Source organism: Daldinia vernicosa (assembly GCF_022497035.1).
Source record: "Daldinia vernicosa strain CBS 139.73 unplaced genomic scaffold F5Y00scaffold_24, whole genome shotgun sequence".
Classification (NCBI taxonomy): Eukaryota; Fungi; Ascomycota; class Sordariomycetes; order Xylariales; family Hypoxylaceae; genus Daldinia; species Daldinia vernicosa.
In genome coordinates, this window is record NW_025953940.1 from 505,398 (window position 1) to 523,892 (window position 18,495).

Sequence of the window (18,495 nt, forward strand, 5' to 3'; positions counted from 1 at the left end):
ATGATGTCCATCAAGGGTACAATAACTGACGATATGCATGTTGCATCTATTCAAGCAACTGGCTCCCTTAACGGCGGGCCGCACCGATGATCCCCGGTTCTCATTTTAAGTCTACCTACTTAGGTATTCCTATGTCATGGAAACTAGGCTCATTGGGCTGGGGTGTTAAGGATGGATACAATGTTATGAAAACGTACTCCTGAAGAGATGACATCGCATAAAAATACCTACGTTCTATAAGGTTTAGTATTAAAAACGATAACACGGAAATATAACAGTTAATTTGAATATAGGAGAATAGATAGGTATAGGTTAGAGATTCAAGGATAGTTATAGGAAATATGGCATTGCAGAATATAAGATCATATACAATGACACTGGGAACTTACGTAGTATCTTAGAACTTTATAAAAGAAAATTGGGACGATATAATGACTTGAAATTCTTTCATAAAAGTTCGTTTTGTACAAACTATAAAAAATTCTAGAACCGGCTGGAGAAACATCATGACGGGGTAGAAATATAATTGTCCCATAAAACATGACATCCGTAAAACCAACCCAAGTTCCTATACACCCCGAGTGCTGTAATTTTAGCATGCCTCCCCACAATGCGCCCGCATGCATCTCTCCTATATTATTGATTTGATTTTCCGCATCATCCCTTAGAGCTTTCATTTCGCATTCTTAGCCATCGTGTTCAGCGCGCTTCCATTCTTAAACCATTCGATCTGCGCCTCATTAAAAGTGTGGGAAAGCTTCACATCAAAGGGGTTACCGTCCTTAGGATGTACTCGCATCGTCACGGGCTTTCCAACAGCTAGCTCAGTGCAGAGAATATCAACCTGGATAACACGTATAAATTAGTGAACCAAACACGGCAAATAGACATATAGTTCATGTATAAACGCTCCCAACTTACCTTATCATCAGGCTTGATCTTGTCGTAGTCGGCAGGATCCGCGAATGTGAGAGGAAGCATACCCTGCTTCTTCAAGTTGGTCTCGTGAATACGGGCAAAACTTCGGGTGACGATGGCGAGACCACCAAGGTGGCGAGGCTCAAGAGCCGCGTGCTCTCGGGAGCTTCCCTCTCCATAGTTCCAGTCACCAATAACAACCCACTTGATTCCCTTGGCCTTGTAGTCGCGGGCCACAGCCGGGACAGCATCCCATTCTCCCGTAGTCACGTTCTTAATCTTGTTCGCCTCATCGTTGGCCTCGTTGATAGCACCAATCAACATGTTGTTGGAGATGTTGTCAAGATGTCCACGGTACTTGAGCCAGGGGCCAGCCATGGAGATGTGGTCAGTGGTAGTCTTTCCCTTCGCCTTGATCAGGATGGGCATGCCCAGAGCATCTTTGCCATCCCAAGGCTTGAAGGGTTGTAGAACCTGGAGACGGTCGGAAGAAGGAGAAACTTGAACATTGACCGAGGAGCGGTCAGCAGGGGGGGCTTGGTAGGTGTTGTTTCCAGGGTCGTATCCGTTTGCGGGGAGACCGTCGCCGGTGGGAGGAGCCAGCAGGAACTCATTACCATCCTTGTCCTTCAACTTGTCAGTAAGGGGGTTGAAATGTAAGTTGCCAGCGATTGTCAAGGCAACAACTAGATCGGGAGAAGTAACGAAGGAATGGGTTGCGGGGTTGCCGTCGTTTCGGCCGGTAAAGTTACGGTTGTAGGAGGACAGGATCGAATTAGCCTCGCCCTTCTTGACGTCCCGTCGATCCCATTGACCAATACAAGGACCACAGGCGTTGGCCAACACCATGCCGCCAAATTCCTCGAACGTCTGAAGTTGGCCATCACGGGCAATGGTGGCACGGATCTGTTCAGAACCAGGGGTAACAAAGAAGGCAGACTTAGCCTTCAGACCATGGTTAAGAGCATCCCGGGCAATAGAAGCAGCTCGAGACATGTCCTCGTAGGAAGAGTTTGTGCAAGATCCAATGAGGCCAGCTTTAAGCTCCTCAGGCCAGCCATTGGCCTTCACAGCCTCGGAAAACTTAGAAATGGGGGTTGCTAGATCAGGTGTAAAGGGGCCATTGATATGCGGTTCGAGTTCGGAGAGGTTGATTTCGATGAATTGGTCATATTCAGCACCCTCGTCCTCACGTAGTTCCTTAGCATAAGCGCGAGCGAAGTCACCAATTTCAGTTCGCTTAGTAGCCTTTAGATAGTCGTACATGCGGTCGGTAAACGGGAAAACGGAGGTAGTGGCACCAATTTCAGCGCTTTTATACAAGTTAGCATTTGCCCAATTTTATTATAAATCAGAAAAGAGGAGAAGGGAAAGAAGATAAGAAAAAGGAGGAAAGGAGGAAAGGGGGGGAAATGGGGAATAAGAAGTAGAAAAGAGAGAAGAGAAATAATGCCTTCTCTCCCTTATCCTCTAAGAAAAAATTCTGGAAAAAATTAAAAAAATTTCTAGAGCGCCAGAAAAAATAAGAAAAATAAAGAAAAGCTGAGAAAACTCGCCCCATATTTGCAGCGCTCCCGAGTCCTGTTGCAGAGACAGTATTAAGACCAGGGCCGTGATATTCCACTATGAAGCCAGTTCCGCCTTTAACCGTAAGGAGTCCTGCTACTTTGAGAATGATATCTATAGACTCGTTAGAATATTTAGGTTAATATAGGGAAGGTACGAAGACTGACCTTTGGGGCTAGTCCAGCCCTTCAGCTCGCCAGTTAGCTTAATCCCTAGTACGAGTTAGCTTCGTATAATACAGCAAGGCTATCGAAAAGAAATTTACCAATATATTTTGGTGCCTTCAGTTCCCAAGGTAGGTTTGCCATAACGTCAACAGCATCGGCACCACCAACACCAATGGCAGCCATGCCAAGACCACCAGCATTAGGCGTGTGAGAATCAGTGCCGATCAGGAGACCACCAGGGAAGGCGTAATTCTCGAGGATGATTTGGTGGATGATACCGGAGCCGGGTCTCCAGAAGCCGATGTTGTACTTGGCACATGCCGAGGAAAGGAAATCGTATACTTCCTTGTTGATGTTGACAGCTCGCTCAAGATCCTTCTCTCCACCAACTTGGGCCTCGATCAGGTGATCACAGTGTACGGTTGTAGGATTTGCTACCGAAGGCATGCCGGCAGACATAAACTGGAGGATAGCCATCTGAGCAGTGGCATCCTGGCATGCGACTCGATCGGGCCGCAATTTGAGGTATGACACTCCTCGCTCGAGGTCCTGTCCTTCCGGGTCGTCAAGATGGGAGTATAAAACCTTCTCGCCGTACGTCAAAGGGCGGTTCAAGCGGCTGCGAACGATAGCCAGGTTCTCGGCCATCTTCTTGTAGTTGATAAAGTTGCCTTCTTCCCAGTTGTTTTGCCTGACCTATAGTTTGAGGGAAATATCAGCCTCCGTGATCACCCCTCCGGCAAGCTTTAGAGCTTTGCGATGGAGGCTGGCTTACCTTCTTGTCCAAGGCCGGGTCGGCTACGGAGGCCATGCACCTTCGCAGGGTCATGTTGGACACGACCCGCGATCGGGCAACGTTGCCCAGGACCTGTCGAGTGGCCAACATGTTGACAACCGCGGTCCTGAGGGTAGCTGTGAGGGGTTCAGATGTAAGACAAAATCTAGGCCAAATTCAACTCCTGCAAAGATTGGAGGATGGGAAAATTACCAACAGGGAGACGATATGCCTCTTGAACCTGGAGGAAGAAGGAAGAATTGGTTCTTTGGGAGGAAAGGAAAAAAAAGATTGTGATGGAAAAGAAGAGGAAAAGGTGGAGAGTTTTTGTGGTTTGCGATTAAAGATGTTACCTTTGGCCGCCCGGTACTACGGTACTGCGGTAAAGGGAAGCTGCTAAAGCCTACTGGTCACTACTGGTCACTACTGTGCTAGGCGTGCTAGGGATTTAGATGTATCGGGGTACTTCGGCTAAGACGAAGAGGTACCTCCACTATCGATGGTATCACCCGGCTGAATGGACGAATCACAGCAAATCCGATTACTTTCAAGTCAAAAACTGTGACCTCACCCTACTTACCCTACTTATTGGAGAATCAGCCACCACATGCGATAATGAAAGCATGCCCTACATTGCACATACATCATACATGTACATGTATGTATGTATGCTTGAACATGCATTGATTACAAAGAGGTACGTACAAGAAAGCTAACCTGGGTTACTGAGGTCGTCTCTAACTTATACTTATTATATAAGACGGTCGTCATCGTTACAAAAGTTTTAAGAAACTAACTTATCATCCCGTCCCAATTCGAGTGGCTTTAGAAATGAGGGGCATTTTCTGGGCAACAGGAAGAAAAAAACCACGCTAGTGTACCTAGATAAGTAAATAGTGTATTATACAAAGCTGAAATTTCCATAGAAGGTGCGGAATGCATATAACTAGATGAAAGCGGTTGGATGGAGACTCTTCATGTATAACGGCCTAAGAGAGGCATGTATGTAAGGTGTTGCCGGACTTGGATATGAGTTGGGTTAGCTGCAAGTTTCAATGTTGTTAGTCAAAATGTTGTTAGTCAATTCCTAGAATCGCTTCACAAGCTCTAATTCCTTAGCATGGCTGGCATGGCTGGTGTATATACAACAACCATGATATGTACCTAGATACTTAGAACCCCATAAACCCATGGTGCAATCAGATCAACGGGATTGGCCAGACTTTAAACTTGAAGACTTAATTTGACGTCGTCTTATGAATAGCACGATTATTTATAGTGTGTATAATAATCTACGAGTCGGGTTGAAGCAAGTTCATCGGATTGATAGGCACATGTAAATCTGTACGACTTTCCTGTTTTCCTGTAGCTCAAATCTCATTGGAAGCTGGACGATCTATGACCTAGCTTCTGCTTAATCCTTGCTCACCTCTCAGACCTGGAGGGTAGTAAGCGCCGCGAATCAGCTCCCTTCAGTTGCACAGCTACCAAGTCAGCGGTAGCCTTGCAGTAGCATCTCAAAACTCTAAGACCAGGACAGGACTAGGACTCAAAATTGCTGTAGACGCAATTGGTTCTGCATCCTGGCCAAATACAGTTTTGGACTATTTGAGAAAGCTGGATTAATTCTGAAAGAATAAGGGACGTGTACCTCGTTTCTGGGCACAAGTACCTTGGAAATAACCGCAGGTACCTCTTCGTTGCAGACCAAGTAACGCCGTAGCGTAAAAGCCCTGAATTGCTTCAAGAATGCACGCAGGTCCACATTTACAGGTCTGCAGGCCAAAATCGACAGGCTAAGACAAATTTTGCTCAGTCTGGAGACCAAACAGGTGGGACCGAATTGGCCAATCGGCGATACCACTAAGATCAGTGAACAAGGGACATACCCCCACGGCAACTTTGCCTCGGTGAATATTTGGCGCCGAGTTGTCGACCTGACGCATCGGCATAAGGGTATTGTTAATGCCACATATCTTTTTCGCTAAGCCGAAAAACTGAGTATATGTATAATAATACCATACAACCGTGCACCCGTACTCCAAGGTTGAATCCCGTTTAAATATTTTCCCATGCCTTTTGATAGGTAAGGTACCTAGGAACTTTGTATGGTTGCGGCATGGACCTGACTAATAAGCTGCCGCTGTAATGCCGCTCGCCCGGCTCTGTAAAACGGATGGAGCCGAATCAAATTCGGAGGCTCGGAACGTTAAACCATAACTGCAATTACGGGTTTGCGCCCGGACCACTTATTGCCACTTCCTAAACTATGGATTACCTAACTAGACTAAAAATATTCACCCCACCAAAATTTCTACGCCTGGGAAATCTTCAATTCAACTTACCTAATACATGTGAAATTAATTACCACTATCACAGCTGCTAGATTCTTCAAGAGGTAACAGTTCCTTGTCGAATTTGCCATCGAAAGAATCGCCGCCCATCATGGGTGTCACCAACAAACGTACGCTTTCCAAGACCCGTCGCAAGACGAGGGACCTTGATCAGATCAAAGCCGACCTCCTCTCGCCAAAACATCTGGCCCAATTCAAGAACCTAAAGGCGCCAGAAGACCTACCTGCCCTAGGCAAATGGTACTGCACCGAGTGCGCAAAATGGTACGATGCCGAAGACAACCTCGTTAAACACAGAAAAGGAAAGCCTCATAAGAGAAGGTACGTTTTACTTAATAATAGCATATATCATATTAGGTATCTAGACTAACAGTGGATATAGAGTCAAGCAGCTTCGCGAGGAGCCATATACTCAGAAGGAGGCCGAGGCCGCTATTGGTCTCAGAACCGACAATCAAAGCCCCTACCGAACCGAGAGCGCCGCCGATAACGAGATTACCATGTCAACATGAACGGCCTAGTCCCGCCGCGCAAACTTCTCAAAACAGGCATCTATGGTGTTTCGGTATACTAGTGAGTATCATCAATAAAGCACGGGTCGGGCATGTTATATAATGCGCTCATACGCTGCGATATTCCCTAAGGCATTTTCTGGCCAGATCAGGGCTAATATCATATTTTCGAAGTTGTGATATCTCGAGGGTTTGGTAACTCATTGGCTTCGCTCATTTCAAGCCACGAGCTCTCGGTCTAACGAGACCACTTGTGCGACCTCGTCCCGTTCCACCTCTACCTCTAGACTGGGTGCCGCCTCTCGAGGGAGGGGGGACGCGAGATTGACGTGCATCCGGCGTCGCAAACTTCTTAGGAGTCGGCTTGGAGACCGTCGGTGGGTTCTCTACGAAGGAGGTGTCCGTAGTCCTAGAGATAATCAGTATTGGCCCAAGGCCTCGTACCAAATGCACATACATGAATGTCGTCTCCCCCTCAAATTCGCCTCCTCGCTCTGTGCTTCGAGATCGGACTGGTGCCGGTGATTGCTCCTCTCTAAGCTTCGCTCTGCGGAATGACTCGGGGATCGGGCCCTATAATCCCATAACTTATCAGCAGCCATTAGATTATGTAGACGTAGAATAACCCTTTACCTCGGCAAAGTCGACGCAGAAAGCATTCATGTTCAGTCCGTACATGAAGCTCGCGAAGCTCTCGCTGAAACGGGAGAGGCTTTCGTGCATCAGCTGGAAGTGCATCATGTTCGCCTCTAGGTCGGCCATAGCGTCAGAAAACTCGGCGAATGCGGGTTCGAAGGCGTTCAGCGGGAAGGGCTCTCCGCCTTGGACGCTGCGCTGAGCGGACTCGCGGAACGAGGAACGGGAGGAGGGGCGGAGAGGAGTCGTGGGACGCGAACGCGACGTGGAGCGCGGTCGTCGCACGCTATCGTGACCTTCGTTTGCCGACATGGTGTTTGAGTCGGCTGAATATGCGATGATGATGGTAGGTAGATTAGAATAGTACTTAGCACTTATTCGATTGAACGTGTCTAATGTATGATCGTGGGTTTTTGAATTAGATCAAGCATTACATCTTAAAAATAAAAAAAAAAGGTAACTGCTATAGAATTCAATGCTTGGCAACAACGAATTAAGGCTGGCCAGGGTGCTCAAGATATGGTGGGGTCAACGCCTAAAGATTCAAGGTATTGGACACGTGCTAAACTTCTATTTAGATGCTGCCCCTTAGGATAAAGTGGTACCTGAACCCCAACATGACGTAAACTGTACCTAATATCTAGAAAGGAAGGGACGGAAGCGCTGATGCACAGCGGCTAGTAGCAGTTCATCTCAAAAAAAGATTCGCATAGGTAATAGTCTGATAGTATAACTCCGTGCTCTTATTAGAATTAGTCCGCTAGGTATATATTACCTAACATAGTTGTACTTAGTTCCCTCTAGCCTCCTTCATATAGCCTCCTTCATACGTCTTCTTGCGCACTAAGTAGAAAAGCAAACCGAGTACTTCGTAGGTACTTATGCAAATGCTTTTTTCTACCCGTCTTTAATGATCGCCTCTTTCAACTGGATATCGCTATTCGCTACCTACGTACCGTCAATGCTTCAAAGTTGAATGCGCCTAGAGTCCGAGAGCCGAGACATATATAAAACAATTATCATAAATCAATTATTTAACATACATCCTTAACGTATTCTGCATTCGATACAACCCTACATTTACATACATAGCAGCTTGGGTGGGTAGACCGGACTCGTACAGCTGCTCGTACTCGGTTTCTATACGTCAGGTTGACCAAAGGGATACGGCACCAGCAGCACACAGCAATCTCTTGGGCCTTGTCTGAAGGTACGGTACCACTGCTTCTTGTCCTTGTCAGCAAGCCGGGGACTTTGCGACGGGGCTGATCCCGCCCCCAGAAAATAAGATACGGTAGCCAGCCTCAATTCAAAAATCGAAAGAAAAAAAGGGTAGTTCGGCTCCGTCGGACATTTGTGCGACAACTTCCTGCGCTATCTTAGACCTTGGACCTTAGACCTTGGACCTTATGAAGACACCAGCGCCTCTTGTACCGCAACCATTTCTCTTCTCCACAGTTCCGAGACTCTACTTTATTGCTAGCAGTCTCTCAACTCGCCAAACCTTCAATTTACATTTACAACAGTCTCTTCTACTTCCTCCTTCATCAAAGGTCTTACGCGCATTCTCTACCCCCGCCCTCCTTCTCACTCGCCCGTCATCAAACTCTGCACAGCCCCGCGGATCGTTATTACTACATCCTAAGAACCATACTTATAATCGCAATTTTTGTTTATCCTCACTCTCATATCAAGTAAAAACTCATCCAAAAAGGCGAGGATTTCCAAGACGAGATCAGAGACGCGAACGGTGCTTAAAGAGCCAAATCTCACCTGCGCTATATTTTGTACCCTTGCTCGTATTTGGCACCTTGGTACTCTATAGTATAGTAGTACCCTCTCATCTAAAAGTATCCCCAACATCTGAAGGCATTGCTGGAGACTATTCCGGCAAACCCGTAGAAGAAGACATGGAACCTCTTCCGGGCAGGCCGGGGAATTTGACCCCCGAAGAGGATGAGAAGCTGCGCAAGTTCTGGGAGATGTTCTTGCACGTATGCGGCGTTCTGGGTGAGGAGGCCTCCGGCGAGGTAGACAACGCTTCAGAGAGTCAGGGGAAGTCGGGCACCGCGGGATCTGAAAAAATTAAGAAGAATCGGATGTCTATTTTTAAGAAAAAGAAGGACAAGACCAAGGATGGCGCAGCGCCTGCCAAGGTCCCCGCCATGGACGGCATCAAGGAAAACGACCCAGAAGATAAATGGGGTGAAAACAAGGCATACCTCGATACCTTAGCCACACACACCCCGGAGCAGATAAGAGCCACGATCTGGGCTATGGTCAAGCACGACCATCCCGATGCTCTTTTACTACGGTTTCTAAGGGCCAGGAAATGGGACCTCCAAAGGGCCCTTGTCATGCTGATGTCGACGATGAACTGGAGGTGTTCGGAGGCCCATGTTGACGACGAAGTTATGGCCAACGGCGAAGAACTTGCTTCCATCAACGAGAAAACCGGTGATGAAAAGACTAAAAAAGTAGCACAAGACTTTCTAGCTCAACTACGCATGGGAAAGAGTTATTGCTACGGTACTGATAAAGCGGGAAGGCCTATTTGCATTGTTAGGGCTCGCTTACACAAAGCAGGCGAGCAGTCTGAGGAAGGCCTGGAACGTTTTACTGTTTATTTGATCGAGACGACCCGGTTTATGCTTCACCCTCCTATTGATACTGCTGTTAGTGGTATATCCCAGCTGTCCCGAATATCCTAGAAACTAACATTATTAGTGTGTCGTTTTCGACTTGACTGGCTTTTCCTTAGCTAACATGGTGAGTTGAAGGGAAATACTAAAATTTGGGACGAGGCAAGCTGACGCATTATTAGGATTACACTCCGGTGAAGTTTATGATAAAATGCTTCGAAGCTAATTACCCCGAGAGTCTCGGTGTGGTTCTCGTTCATAAGGCCCCATGGGTCTTTCAAGGTTGGCCAACCCACAGATTATACTTAGAAATACATACCCTGACCCAATATACAGGTATCTGGAAGATTCTTCGGGGGTGGCTCGATCCCGTAGTTGCAGGCAAAGTCCATTTCACAAATACAGTCAAGGATTTAGAGGAGTTTGTTGCTAAGGAGAGACTACCCGACGAACTGGAAGGCACATCTGGCTATACCTATAAATACGTAGAGCCAGTGCCCGGTGAGAATGCCAAGATGAAGGATTTAGAGACAAAAGAAAAGCTTCTGCAGGAGCGGGAGGCTCTCTACGAAGACTACGAAAGCAAGACGATCGAATGGATTAACGAAACAGACGCCACGAAGAGGGCGGCTATCTATTCAGAGCGGAACACGATTGCTAAGAAGCTTAGGGAGCAATATTGGCACTTAGATCCTTACATTCGGTCAAGGTCTTTCTTCGACAGGATAGGTGTTATCAAGCCCGACGGAAGCCTTGACTATTACCCCTCGAAAATCACAAACGGGACGACGGCCGCGTTGGCAGCGGGAGAAACGTCAGCTGATGATGTCGACTAAAAGTAATGTACACGGAGAGGAATGGAGTATATCAACAATAAGGGCGCGCGGGTGGGCAATTAGCATAGACTAGGCATCAATATTACCGGAAGCAATGACGGGGATGTGTAAATTCTCTCTTTTTTCTCGTGAACTCCTCGAGTTGAAAGTCTACCAACTAGACGAGTAGTCGTTTAGCCATACATTAACTTATATAGCTTAGGTACTTAGAGGAAAGCCTCTGAAAATACCCTCACATCTTGGCCTTGATTTCCTCGTGGAGCGCCTTTAGCGCGTCCATATCCGTGGCCTGCTGAGGCCAGCCTATTACTAGTCCTTGCTCCTCGTTCGGCTTAGGGATCTAAAAGATATGTTAATAGAATGTTAAGATAGATTACATTACTTATGAGCGTTTCTTACCATGTGAAAGTGGACCTAGAGTGAGGGTGTTCGCAGTTAGCCAGCCGTTCCCAAATTTCCCTCATTCATACCTAATATCTAGCTAGCTATTTCTTAACTCGCCCTTCTTCGCCAGAAGGGCAAGAAGACTAGGTAGCCAAAATGTTAAAGGTTAGGAAACTCACATGATCAACGACCTGGTGGGCGATGCGGCCGTTGTTCTGCAGGAGGTTATAGTTGGTAGCGCCGGTTGCCGCGACAAGCTTCTTGACCACGGGCAGGATCTCGCTCAGCTGGTCGTCGGGGATGTCAGCGAGCTTGGCGCCGTGGAACTTGGGGACGACGAGCTGGGTGTTGTTAGTCTTATTCTTATATACATATACCACTCCTTTATTCATCGGGTACACTGTTTTAGGATGGATGTGACGAAGGGTGGGTGGGATCTTACAGCGTGGCCCTTGCTTAGAGGGTTGATGTCGAGGAACGCAAAGGTCTTGTCGCTCTCGAAGAGCTTCAAGGAGGGGATATCTCCTATACTGGGTCGTTAATAGATTTATTATATTTCGTAAAACATCATGGACACCAAAAATGAAACTTTATAATAACCTACCCTTGATGATCTTGCAGAAGATGCAGGCGGCCATATTAACTAGCAGGCGACTTAGATTTAACTAGTAAATGGATACCTAATGTATGGAGACGTGGACCTTGATGGCTCGCTACCTAAGGTACGATGTTCCAGATTCTGTATACGGTCTCGTCGGATCTGATAAGTTGCGAATAAGCTTAGTTACAAGTTACAGGGCCGAGAGAATCAATCACACCAGATCGGACGTCATATACATAGAGGGGCACAACAGCTACCCCACCTTGTTCTACATACAAAGCACGACTTCCGTGTACGCGTCGGGCTATTTTCGGTAATCGAGGTCAATTGATGCTATTGTGACATGCAACATTGCTGTTTAGCTACCTAGGTACCTATGTACAAATGCAATTCTCAATTCCAACGCATAGAAATATTTAATTTAATGCTGACAATTGTAACCATCAAAAACGAGAGGCAATATTGACGTGAAATCTAATAAGCAATGCATCATCCATCATCAAAAGGAAGTAAACAAGTAAGATCGAATAAATCCATTTATTAATCGTACATGCGAACGCGCAAAAAAATAAACCTCAAATTAAAAAGAGCTTATGAGATACATATATGTGTTGAAATGTGATATTAGGGGGTTGTGAAGGCGAAAAAAGTATAAAAAAATAGACTGGCAAAACAAAATTGAATCTGGGCACTCCAGAATATTGGTTCCAAAGATTAGTTGAAAGGAGCATTGTGGGTTGCACAAGGTTGAGTCAGGTAAAAGGCATGAGTCAAGTACTTTTATGCAATCCCGCTCCTAAAGATTGCAATTGTTATTTGGCTTTATAAGGCTTACAATGGCCGGAGAATACCCGGGCTAATCAGAGTGCAACACAGTGTCGAATACACATTATTGTCTAAAAAACACGATGCGTTTATAAGTCAACGTTTCGCCGTAACTTGCATGTAGTTAACAATTATATTTCTCGTAAGGCTTTGTGATTACTGTTGCAATATATTCTCTATTAAAGTTACTTCAATCCGCTCAAAGCTACCCTAGCCAATAACTTCTTCAGAACTGCCATCAGGAAGAAGTATACCACTCCATCGAAGCTCTTCGATATCCTTAGGCGTTTCGATCCCAGTAGCAATAGCAGCTTGTTCTATGAGATGCGGCGGTAGTGATTCAGTAACTTCTTGTTCAACCTTCTTGGCCTGCAATGTTATCCTCCCGCATATACTATTAACGTCAAAGCGGATACCGGGTCCGAAACTCGGGAGGTAGAACAGCTCTGAGTCTGAACTCTTGTAAACTTCGAACCTAAGCGGCTTAGGCAATCTTCTGTCGGGTGTTTTGCCCTTGCCAATTATCTGAATGTCCAACGCTTGGTAATTCTCATAGTCAAGCTTGCTGATAGAAATCTCCGATTTAATGTCGGGCTTCCTGGGACGCCATTCTGCTTTACCCAATATTGACTCCCATGACCACGTAGGCACTATCATACCTATATTAGGACGCTTGCGTGTTGCTTTTTGCCAGATGAGACCGTGGGCAAGATCATTAACTCGAAAGTTGCTTACTGGTCATTGGGATTTGTCACGTGGCGCCCGGAAAACAGCGAGGCGATATTATACCATTCCCGTAACGTATTATTGTCGCTAAATTTGTATATATGCTTCCCTTGCGGTACGGGGTCTCCATTTTCGCCCAGGGGTTGAGAAGACAGACATTCAAGGAAAACTTGCCTTGGGGTGTAGGTAATAGACAATACGCCTACCTACTAAGCAATCACTCTTAGAACACCCACCCTCTCGAGAAAAAAAATACCACTCTTTGGACCCCGTCTAAAAACATCCTCTCAGCCGTTGGCATCTTCAATATATAGAAAGCGCCGCTTGGTGTTCTATCCTCGCGTCGTCTATAGAGCAACATTGCAATATTGTCGAATGAAGGAGCAAACCGGTGTCCTAAGAGCCCGGAATGTGTGTCACAAGCGGCTATGGTAAACGTTGAGTTTTGGTAATACTGAGCCATTTTGTCTTTCTCTTTTAGGAAGTCCTGTCCGTCTTGGATAATACATATAAAGTCGATCCATACATATATGATGCCTAGCTTTCGCGCCACCTCAATGGCGTCCTGAAATACCTGAGGTAAGCTGTTGGTTTCGATACCATGCTCTGGATAAGTTTTCAAGTCGTAATTTTCTTGTGTCGTCTGTGTTTTGTTCGTCTCTCCAGTCCATCAGTAACTTAACGCGATGTAGCTCCCCTTGCGTGACTCTCCTTCAGAAAATACTACAAGGCGGGTCTTATAATCACGGACATCTGTGCAGCGTGTTGGGAGCGGCAAATCTTCTGGGTCGATACGCCGAGTATTAGATAGATTCATGTGGCAAGTTTCATGACCTTCTTTTTCAAGACATGTATTTAGCCACTTCCGAATGGCCTGAAAAAACTGCTCGGAGCTAGGATCATCACCGACGAAGCGTCCAATAACATCCCGTGATCTCTCTGCTGCGCTGCCTGGGGTATTGTTAACGTACAATTATTGAGATAGGCCCTTCTTATCTCGAGTATCATAAGGATATAATGCTGAGTTAACTATATATTCCTGATACACACCTGGATCAGCTGCAACCAAATATTGCTTCCACTTCGCTATGTGCAAAACGTCGTCATCTTCTGAAGCGAAACGCGCATGTATTTCACGTAACCCGTTGACCTATCGACATGGTGATTTGGCGGGAAACGTAATTCTGTATGAAAATAGAACTGTACGGCTTCGTGAAAGGGAGGCAGCCCAATTTCATGGTTAAACTCAACATATAAAAGCTTGCAAAACGCACAGCCGATGCCTCGACCATCTATAACGCCCTGTGCATCTAGAGTTATAGTTCGATCGTATCGGCGTAAAGCTTGTCGGACGTCAAAACTTTGACACTGCGGACATAATGACGATGATGACATTGTCGAATTATCTAAATAACTGGCATCTATCTCTCCTAGGCGAAATAGGGAAAAGGAAATAAGACTGATATATACCCCAGCCTTATTATTCATAAGTGAAACATTATATTTTATCCCATTCTCTGTTTACCCCCTTCTTGGTGTCATTTCGCTACACTACTATCGTTACACATACATGGCCACGGCTGCAGTATACTTTATAACAGCCCTATACTTGAGCGCGGGGTTATATGGCCTTAGACTCTACTGGCCTACTACCAAATGGTTGCCTATCGACCTGGATTTAATATAAGGCTATCTATATGAAGACGATCCCACATTTATTCCAGCCCTTGACCTCATGGTAGAAGCTGACGGTCCCTTACGACTTGCCTTCGCAGCCTTCCACGAATTCGATGATGGGCCCGACGATGGCCACGAAGCTCAGAACCAGAGTGAGATACTCGTTTCAACCCATCAAGCTCAGCATAGTAACGATGCCATCAATGAAGGCCAACCCCTGAAAAACCAAGACCTACTGCAGGTTCAGTTGGATAGGACAGAAAGTGATGCCATAGCAAGCTCGTCCAATTCCAACTCACAGTCCACAGAGCAAATGAGCTGTTCCCCCGAAAACAGCGTACCTCAAGAATTCAAAGCTGATGATACAGAGTCATTAGAGGATGAGCCTGATCTAGTTATAAATGCTCATCGGTGCGCAGTAGATCGCGGAAAACTAGTGTTCGCTAGCTCGAACGTAGTTTTGGCCTTACCACCTATATATGCAGCGTAGTAACTCTAGCGGCGATCCCATGGGCACTCGAGAGTCATTTATAAGGAAGATCAGCGGATGAAATGGTAGGTATTTCCCCTTGTCTTCACGAGTATACGCCTCGCTAACAAGTAGTAAGGCAATTGATATGCGCTATGATCGCGCCCTTGATTACCATGACCCGTTGCCTGCTTACTTACGTTCTGATGGTTACTCGTCAGTACAGGCATTGGCCATTCTCCAAACATTGTTTTATACTCTGAATCGGTAGTATGGGCATTCTCTTTTGTGTGCTGGCTTTTGGTAGCTATTGCCGAACACGACGATTACGGGATGAATGCTATCATAAGTATTGTTATCTGGTTTATCTTTTATATACCGTATGTTTGTACGATTTATGTGGGAATATTGACAGGGGTTGACAGCGCGTACTATGACTATAAACCAGGCCAAATATATAGATAGCTTTTGAGGTATAGCCGGCCATATCCTCGAACCGGCCTGGGAGCCGTATTACGGATTGCATCAAAAATATATACATATGCCCTCAGTTTATGCAATTCCTAAACAAATAAAAGTATTTATGATCTACTCAGGCTAAGTCAGGCCAGATCCGAGTAAGATCAAGCTATTCTCTGACCTATCGTACGCGCTGGGGTTTACCTATAATCTAATATATGCCTTCTCTATTTGCGTACGTGTGCCTGGCCCGGTTAATAGATTTGTTGGATTACAACCTACCAAGTATTACCAATAAGTCTCATTAATTCCTCCTCCGATTCCGGCAAAAGATATTTCTTGATATATTTATCGAAACCGTGTGCCCCATCCCCCTTTAAAGAACAAATTGCTTTTGTTGAGTACGATGCAACAAGTAAACGTTCCTTCCTACGGACTAGATACCCTCGCGGCTGTCGTTTTTAGTGAATAGGGTCGTTCTTGCAATGATATAGCACGGAACTCAGCACCGGCCTTACAACGTACTTTCGGACCGAAGTGGGCCCCGAGACTACCGGTTTCACACCGTACACTTAATCTCAATAGAAGAAAGTAACACAATACTAAACACGCAGTTTGATATGATTGATTATCTTAGTTATATTCATCAATTGCGAAAAATGGGTTAAGGATACTTCAAAGGACATGACGGCTTTGATCGTTCTTTTAAGATATGAACGCTATTATGACGCTGCCGAAGCAAGATATTCTTACTTTTAAGAGTTACTTGGAGGATTTTGTACTATTGCCGGGTTTAGGGGACTTTATTTTATTAGACCACGGTTATCTAGGTAGACGATCCGAAACTAGTCGAAGTAAAATGGTTGTCTTGATCTGACGATGTTATGAGTTTGTATCTATCACGTATATGCATTTATCAAATAAATTGATAAGATAGCGCTTCTGGCGCTGAAGATCAGTTCCTTCTAGCGTGTCATCTTCCCTTAGGTACCTAGGTACCAAGGTAAGTAGGTACCTCAAGCAACCGCGCTATTGCTAAACCCCTGCTAGCAACTGCCTACGGTTGCAGACGTACATGTATATACGTAGTTTGCGACTTCCGGCCGCAAAGCACACGACTCAACTTTGTCCTTCTCCAACTCGCCTCCATAATTTTTCTTCAATGGCGATTCGAGTTGGCGTTAAACAACTGCTTTAAGCCTCGCAGGACGGATCCTGCACGCCTCTCGCTATTTTCTCCTTCCCCGGGCGCGTTCGGGTTTGTTGCGATAAAGCGTGTTGTTTTGCCGAGTACAATACAATACAATTAATCAGCTAGGGCCTCTCTGAGAAGTGAAGTGGTAAGATCGCAACACTCCCAACGTCACTACGGTTGGCTCGGTTCCACTACTACTACACAACCGCCATCATGCCTACCATCCAGGGCTTCAGCACTCTGAGAGCGCGCTCCTATGTGTTCCGTCTACCGTTATTCACGCGCGCCATGATTGCTGTTATGGTGGCGTTCTGGATTGTCTCGCTCCAATCTACGTGGGATGTGCGACAATGGGGCGCCTTAATCCCTAACGAATTGACTCTGTCGACTAGTTAGTTCCCTTTGCTCTTATGATGATGTATGCTTTTCTTTATATATACTAATGCAGCTTCGATATAGTGTACCGAGTGAATACCTTCCCATTAATACACCTTAACTTCTTCCACGCCCTCTTCAACATACTATCCTTGACGCCGCTCCTAGAGAGATTTGAAAACGAGTTTGGAACCTTGACCTCTCTTGCACTATTCTTTGGCCGTGAGTGTGCCTGTTCATATCCTATTGCTGGCCCTTACTAGTTCATAACTTGGGTTAATATTTATTGCAGCTTTAACAACGATCCCGGCTTTGGTCTACATCTTTTGGGAGAAGTTCATCATAAAGGGAAATACTGCCGTTATGGGAGCTAGGTACATACTCAGCCCACCATTTGACATTAGGATTAATGCTAATGCATGAGCGTAACAGTATCTGGGTATTTTTACTACTAGGCATCGAGGCTATTCGAACGTACAAGACCAACCCGTATCTTGTGATAGGAACACATCATGTTCCGACATGGACCACCCCTTTAATGATGGTATTGGTAGTTGAGGCATTGATTCCCAACACTAGTTTCTTTGGCCATCTGTGCGGTGTGGGAACGGGTTATTTGTGTGAGTGAACCTTGGACATATTCATCTCGGTACAATCTCACTAATGGTATTATCTGTCTAGTCGGCCTAGGCTACCTCAAGTTCCTCGCACCTCCTGAAAAGGCTCTGCGATGGATCGAAGCTCGCCTAAACCTGCTGGGACGATTGCCGCACTACGTCAGCGTAGACCAGAAGACGTACGGTAGGTTCGGCGTCTTACCAACCAGCAATTCAACCACGCAGATGACGCCATTAGGCTTGATGGGCTCTACACAGCGATTAGGTCCCTAGTATGGGTTCCAAAGCTGCCTGAGAAGGGTAGGAAGGGCTTCAATGGATGCCACCCTGTATATAGCACGTGGTTATTGGGCACTCCGATATTGCATGACACTGGCGTTTCTAGGAGGGAAAACATTGTTCGCATCGCAAGGCCGTATATTCATTCGCCCCGCAGCTTTTGTTCACAGGATATGGAGGTTGGCTGTTTATGCTGCTATGAAATTTTCTGAAACCATCGAGGGTAATATCTGTGACTTGTTACAGTCTTGATGATGTCTTTGGTTCGACTGTATTCACTCTTCTCAGGATCATAACTTCCTAACCCCTAATATGTTTAATTCTTAAGTCATGACTAAAACGTTATTATCCTTATTCATAGTATGCTCAAGGTCTATTTCAGATGTTGAAAGAATCCTACCTGGATATCATCTGGTTTACCTAAATAACACTCCATGATGTATCATTCCACCCGTAAAATAATATGCAATTAATAGGTACAT

The 18,495-nt window shown here is 45.7% G+C and overlaps 6 protein-coding genes across 6 annotated transcripts; 3 read left to right on the plus strand and 3 right to left on the minus strand.

The window, feature by feature from the left end:
• Window positions 1-349: 349 nt before the first annotated feature.
• Window positions 350-3,833, minus strand: F5Y00DRAFT_237680 (aconitate hydratase). The gene is made up of 6 exons (XM_048007859.1): window positions 3,427-3,833; window positions 2,750-3,347; window positions 2,652-2,696; window positions 2,475-2,598; window positions 922-2,230; window positions 350-844 (listed from the first exon to the last, which is right to left on the minus strand). Exons 1-6 carry the CDS (start codon window positions 3,535-3,537, stop codon window positions 674-676), a joined length of 2,358 nt encoding a protein of 785 aa, XP_047864761.1. The 5' UTR covers window positions 3,538-3,833; the 3' UTR covers window positions 350-673.
• Window positions 3,834-5,715: 1,882 nt separating this feature from the next.
• F5Y00DRAFT_82153 (uncharacterized protein) lies at window positions 5,716-6,784 on the plus strand. The gene is made up of 2 exons (XM_048014201.1): window positions 5,716-6,101; window positions 6,163-6,784. The coding sequence occupies exons 1-2, from the start codon at window positions 5,872-5,874 to the stop codon at window positions 6,290-6,292; spliced, it is 360 nt and encodes a 119-aa protein (XP_047864762.1). The 5' UTR covers window positions 5,716-5,871; the 3' UTR covers window positions 6,293-6,784.
• F5Y00DRAFT_262307 (DASH complex subunit Dam1-domain-containing protein) lies at window positions 6,506-7,240 on the minus strand (the record flags this gene model as incomplete). Its single annotated transcript, XM_048011359.1, has 3 exons — window positions 6,506-6,701; window positions 6,750-6,865; window positions 6,926-7,240. The coding sequence occupies 3 exons, from the start codon at window positions 7,238-7,240 to the stop codon at window positions 6,506-6,508; spliced, it is 627 nt and encodes a 208-aa protein (XP_047864763.1).
• Window positions 7,241-8,838: 1,598 nt separating this feature from the next.
• Window positions 8,839-10,406, plus strand: F5Y00DRAFT_262308 (CRAL/TRIO domain-containing protein; the record flags this gene model as incomplete). The annotated part of the gene is made up of 4 exons (XM_048011360.1): window positions 8,839-9,603; window positions 9,656-9,697; window positions 9,753-9,852; window positions 9,907-10,406. 4 exons carry the CDS (start codon window positions 8,839-8,841, stop codon window positions 10,404-10,406), a joined length of 1,407 nt encoding a protein of 468 aa, XP_047864764.1.
• Window positions 10,407-10,638: 232 nt separating this feature from the next.
• On the minus strand, window positions 10,639-11,428 carry F5Y00DRAFT_262309 (HIT-like protein; the record flags this gene model as incomplete). The annotated part of the gene is made up of 5 exons (XM_048011361.1): window positions 10,639-10,746; window positions 10,806-10,820; window positions 10,970-11,131; window positions 11,233-11,315; window positions 11,395-11,428. The coding sequence occupies 5 exons, from the start codon at window positions 11,426-11,428 to the stop codon at window positions 10,639-10,641; spliced, it is 402 nt and encodes a 133-aa protein (XP_047864765.1).
• A 5,149-nt stretch (window positions 11,429-16,577) lies between these two features.
• Window positions 16,578-18,435, plus strand: F5Y00DRAFT_237692 (uncharacterized protein). The gene is made up of 5 exons (XM_048007860.1): window positions 16,578-17,133; window positions 17,202-17,339; window positions 17,410-17,491; window positions 17,550-17,737; window positions 17,799-18,435. Exons 1-5 carry the CDS (start codon window positions 16,956-16,958, stop codon window positions 18,005-18,007), a joined length of 795 nt encoding a protein of 264 aa, XP_047864766.1. The 5' UTR covers window positions 16,578-16,955; the 3' UTR covers window positions 18,008-18,435.
• Window positions 18,436-18,495: the final 60 nt, after the last annotated feature.

Coding starts and splice junctions, on each gene's coding strand:
- F5Y00DRAFT_237680 (XM_048007859.1), bottom strand. CDS start 3,537: ATGTTGGCCACTCGACAGGTCCTGGGCAACGTTGCCCGATCGCGGGTC. Junction 3,348..3,426: donor ACCCGGCCTTGGACAAGAAG/GTAAGCCAGCCT, acceptor CTCAAACTATAG/GTCAGGCAAAACAACTGGGA. Junction 2,697..2,749: donor GAAGGCACCAAAATATATTG/GTAAATTTCTTT, acceptor AACTCGTACTAG/GGATTAAGCTAACTGGCGAG.
- F5Y00DRAFT_82153 (XM_048014201.1), top strand. CDS start 5,872: ATGGGTGTCACCAACAAACGTACGCTTTCCAAGACCCGTCGCAAGACG. Junction 6,102..6,162: donor GGAAAGCCTCATAAGAGAAG/GTACGTTTTACT, acceptor CAGTGGATATAG/AGTCAAGCAGCTTCGCGAGG.
- F5Y00DRAFT_237692 (XM_048007860.1), top strand. CDS start 16,956: ATGCCTACCATCCAGGGCTTCAGCACTCTGAGAGCGCGCTCCTATGTG. Junction 17,492..17,549: donor ACTGCCGTTATGGGAGCTAG/GTACATACTCAG, acceptor TGAGCGTAACAG/TATCTGGGTATTTTTACTAC. Junction 17,738..17,798: donor TGTGGGAACGGGTTATTTGT/GTGAGTGAACCT, acceptor TTATCTGTCTAG/TCGGCCTAGGCTACCTCAAG.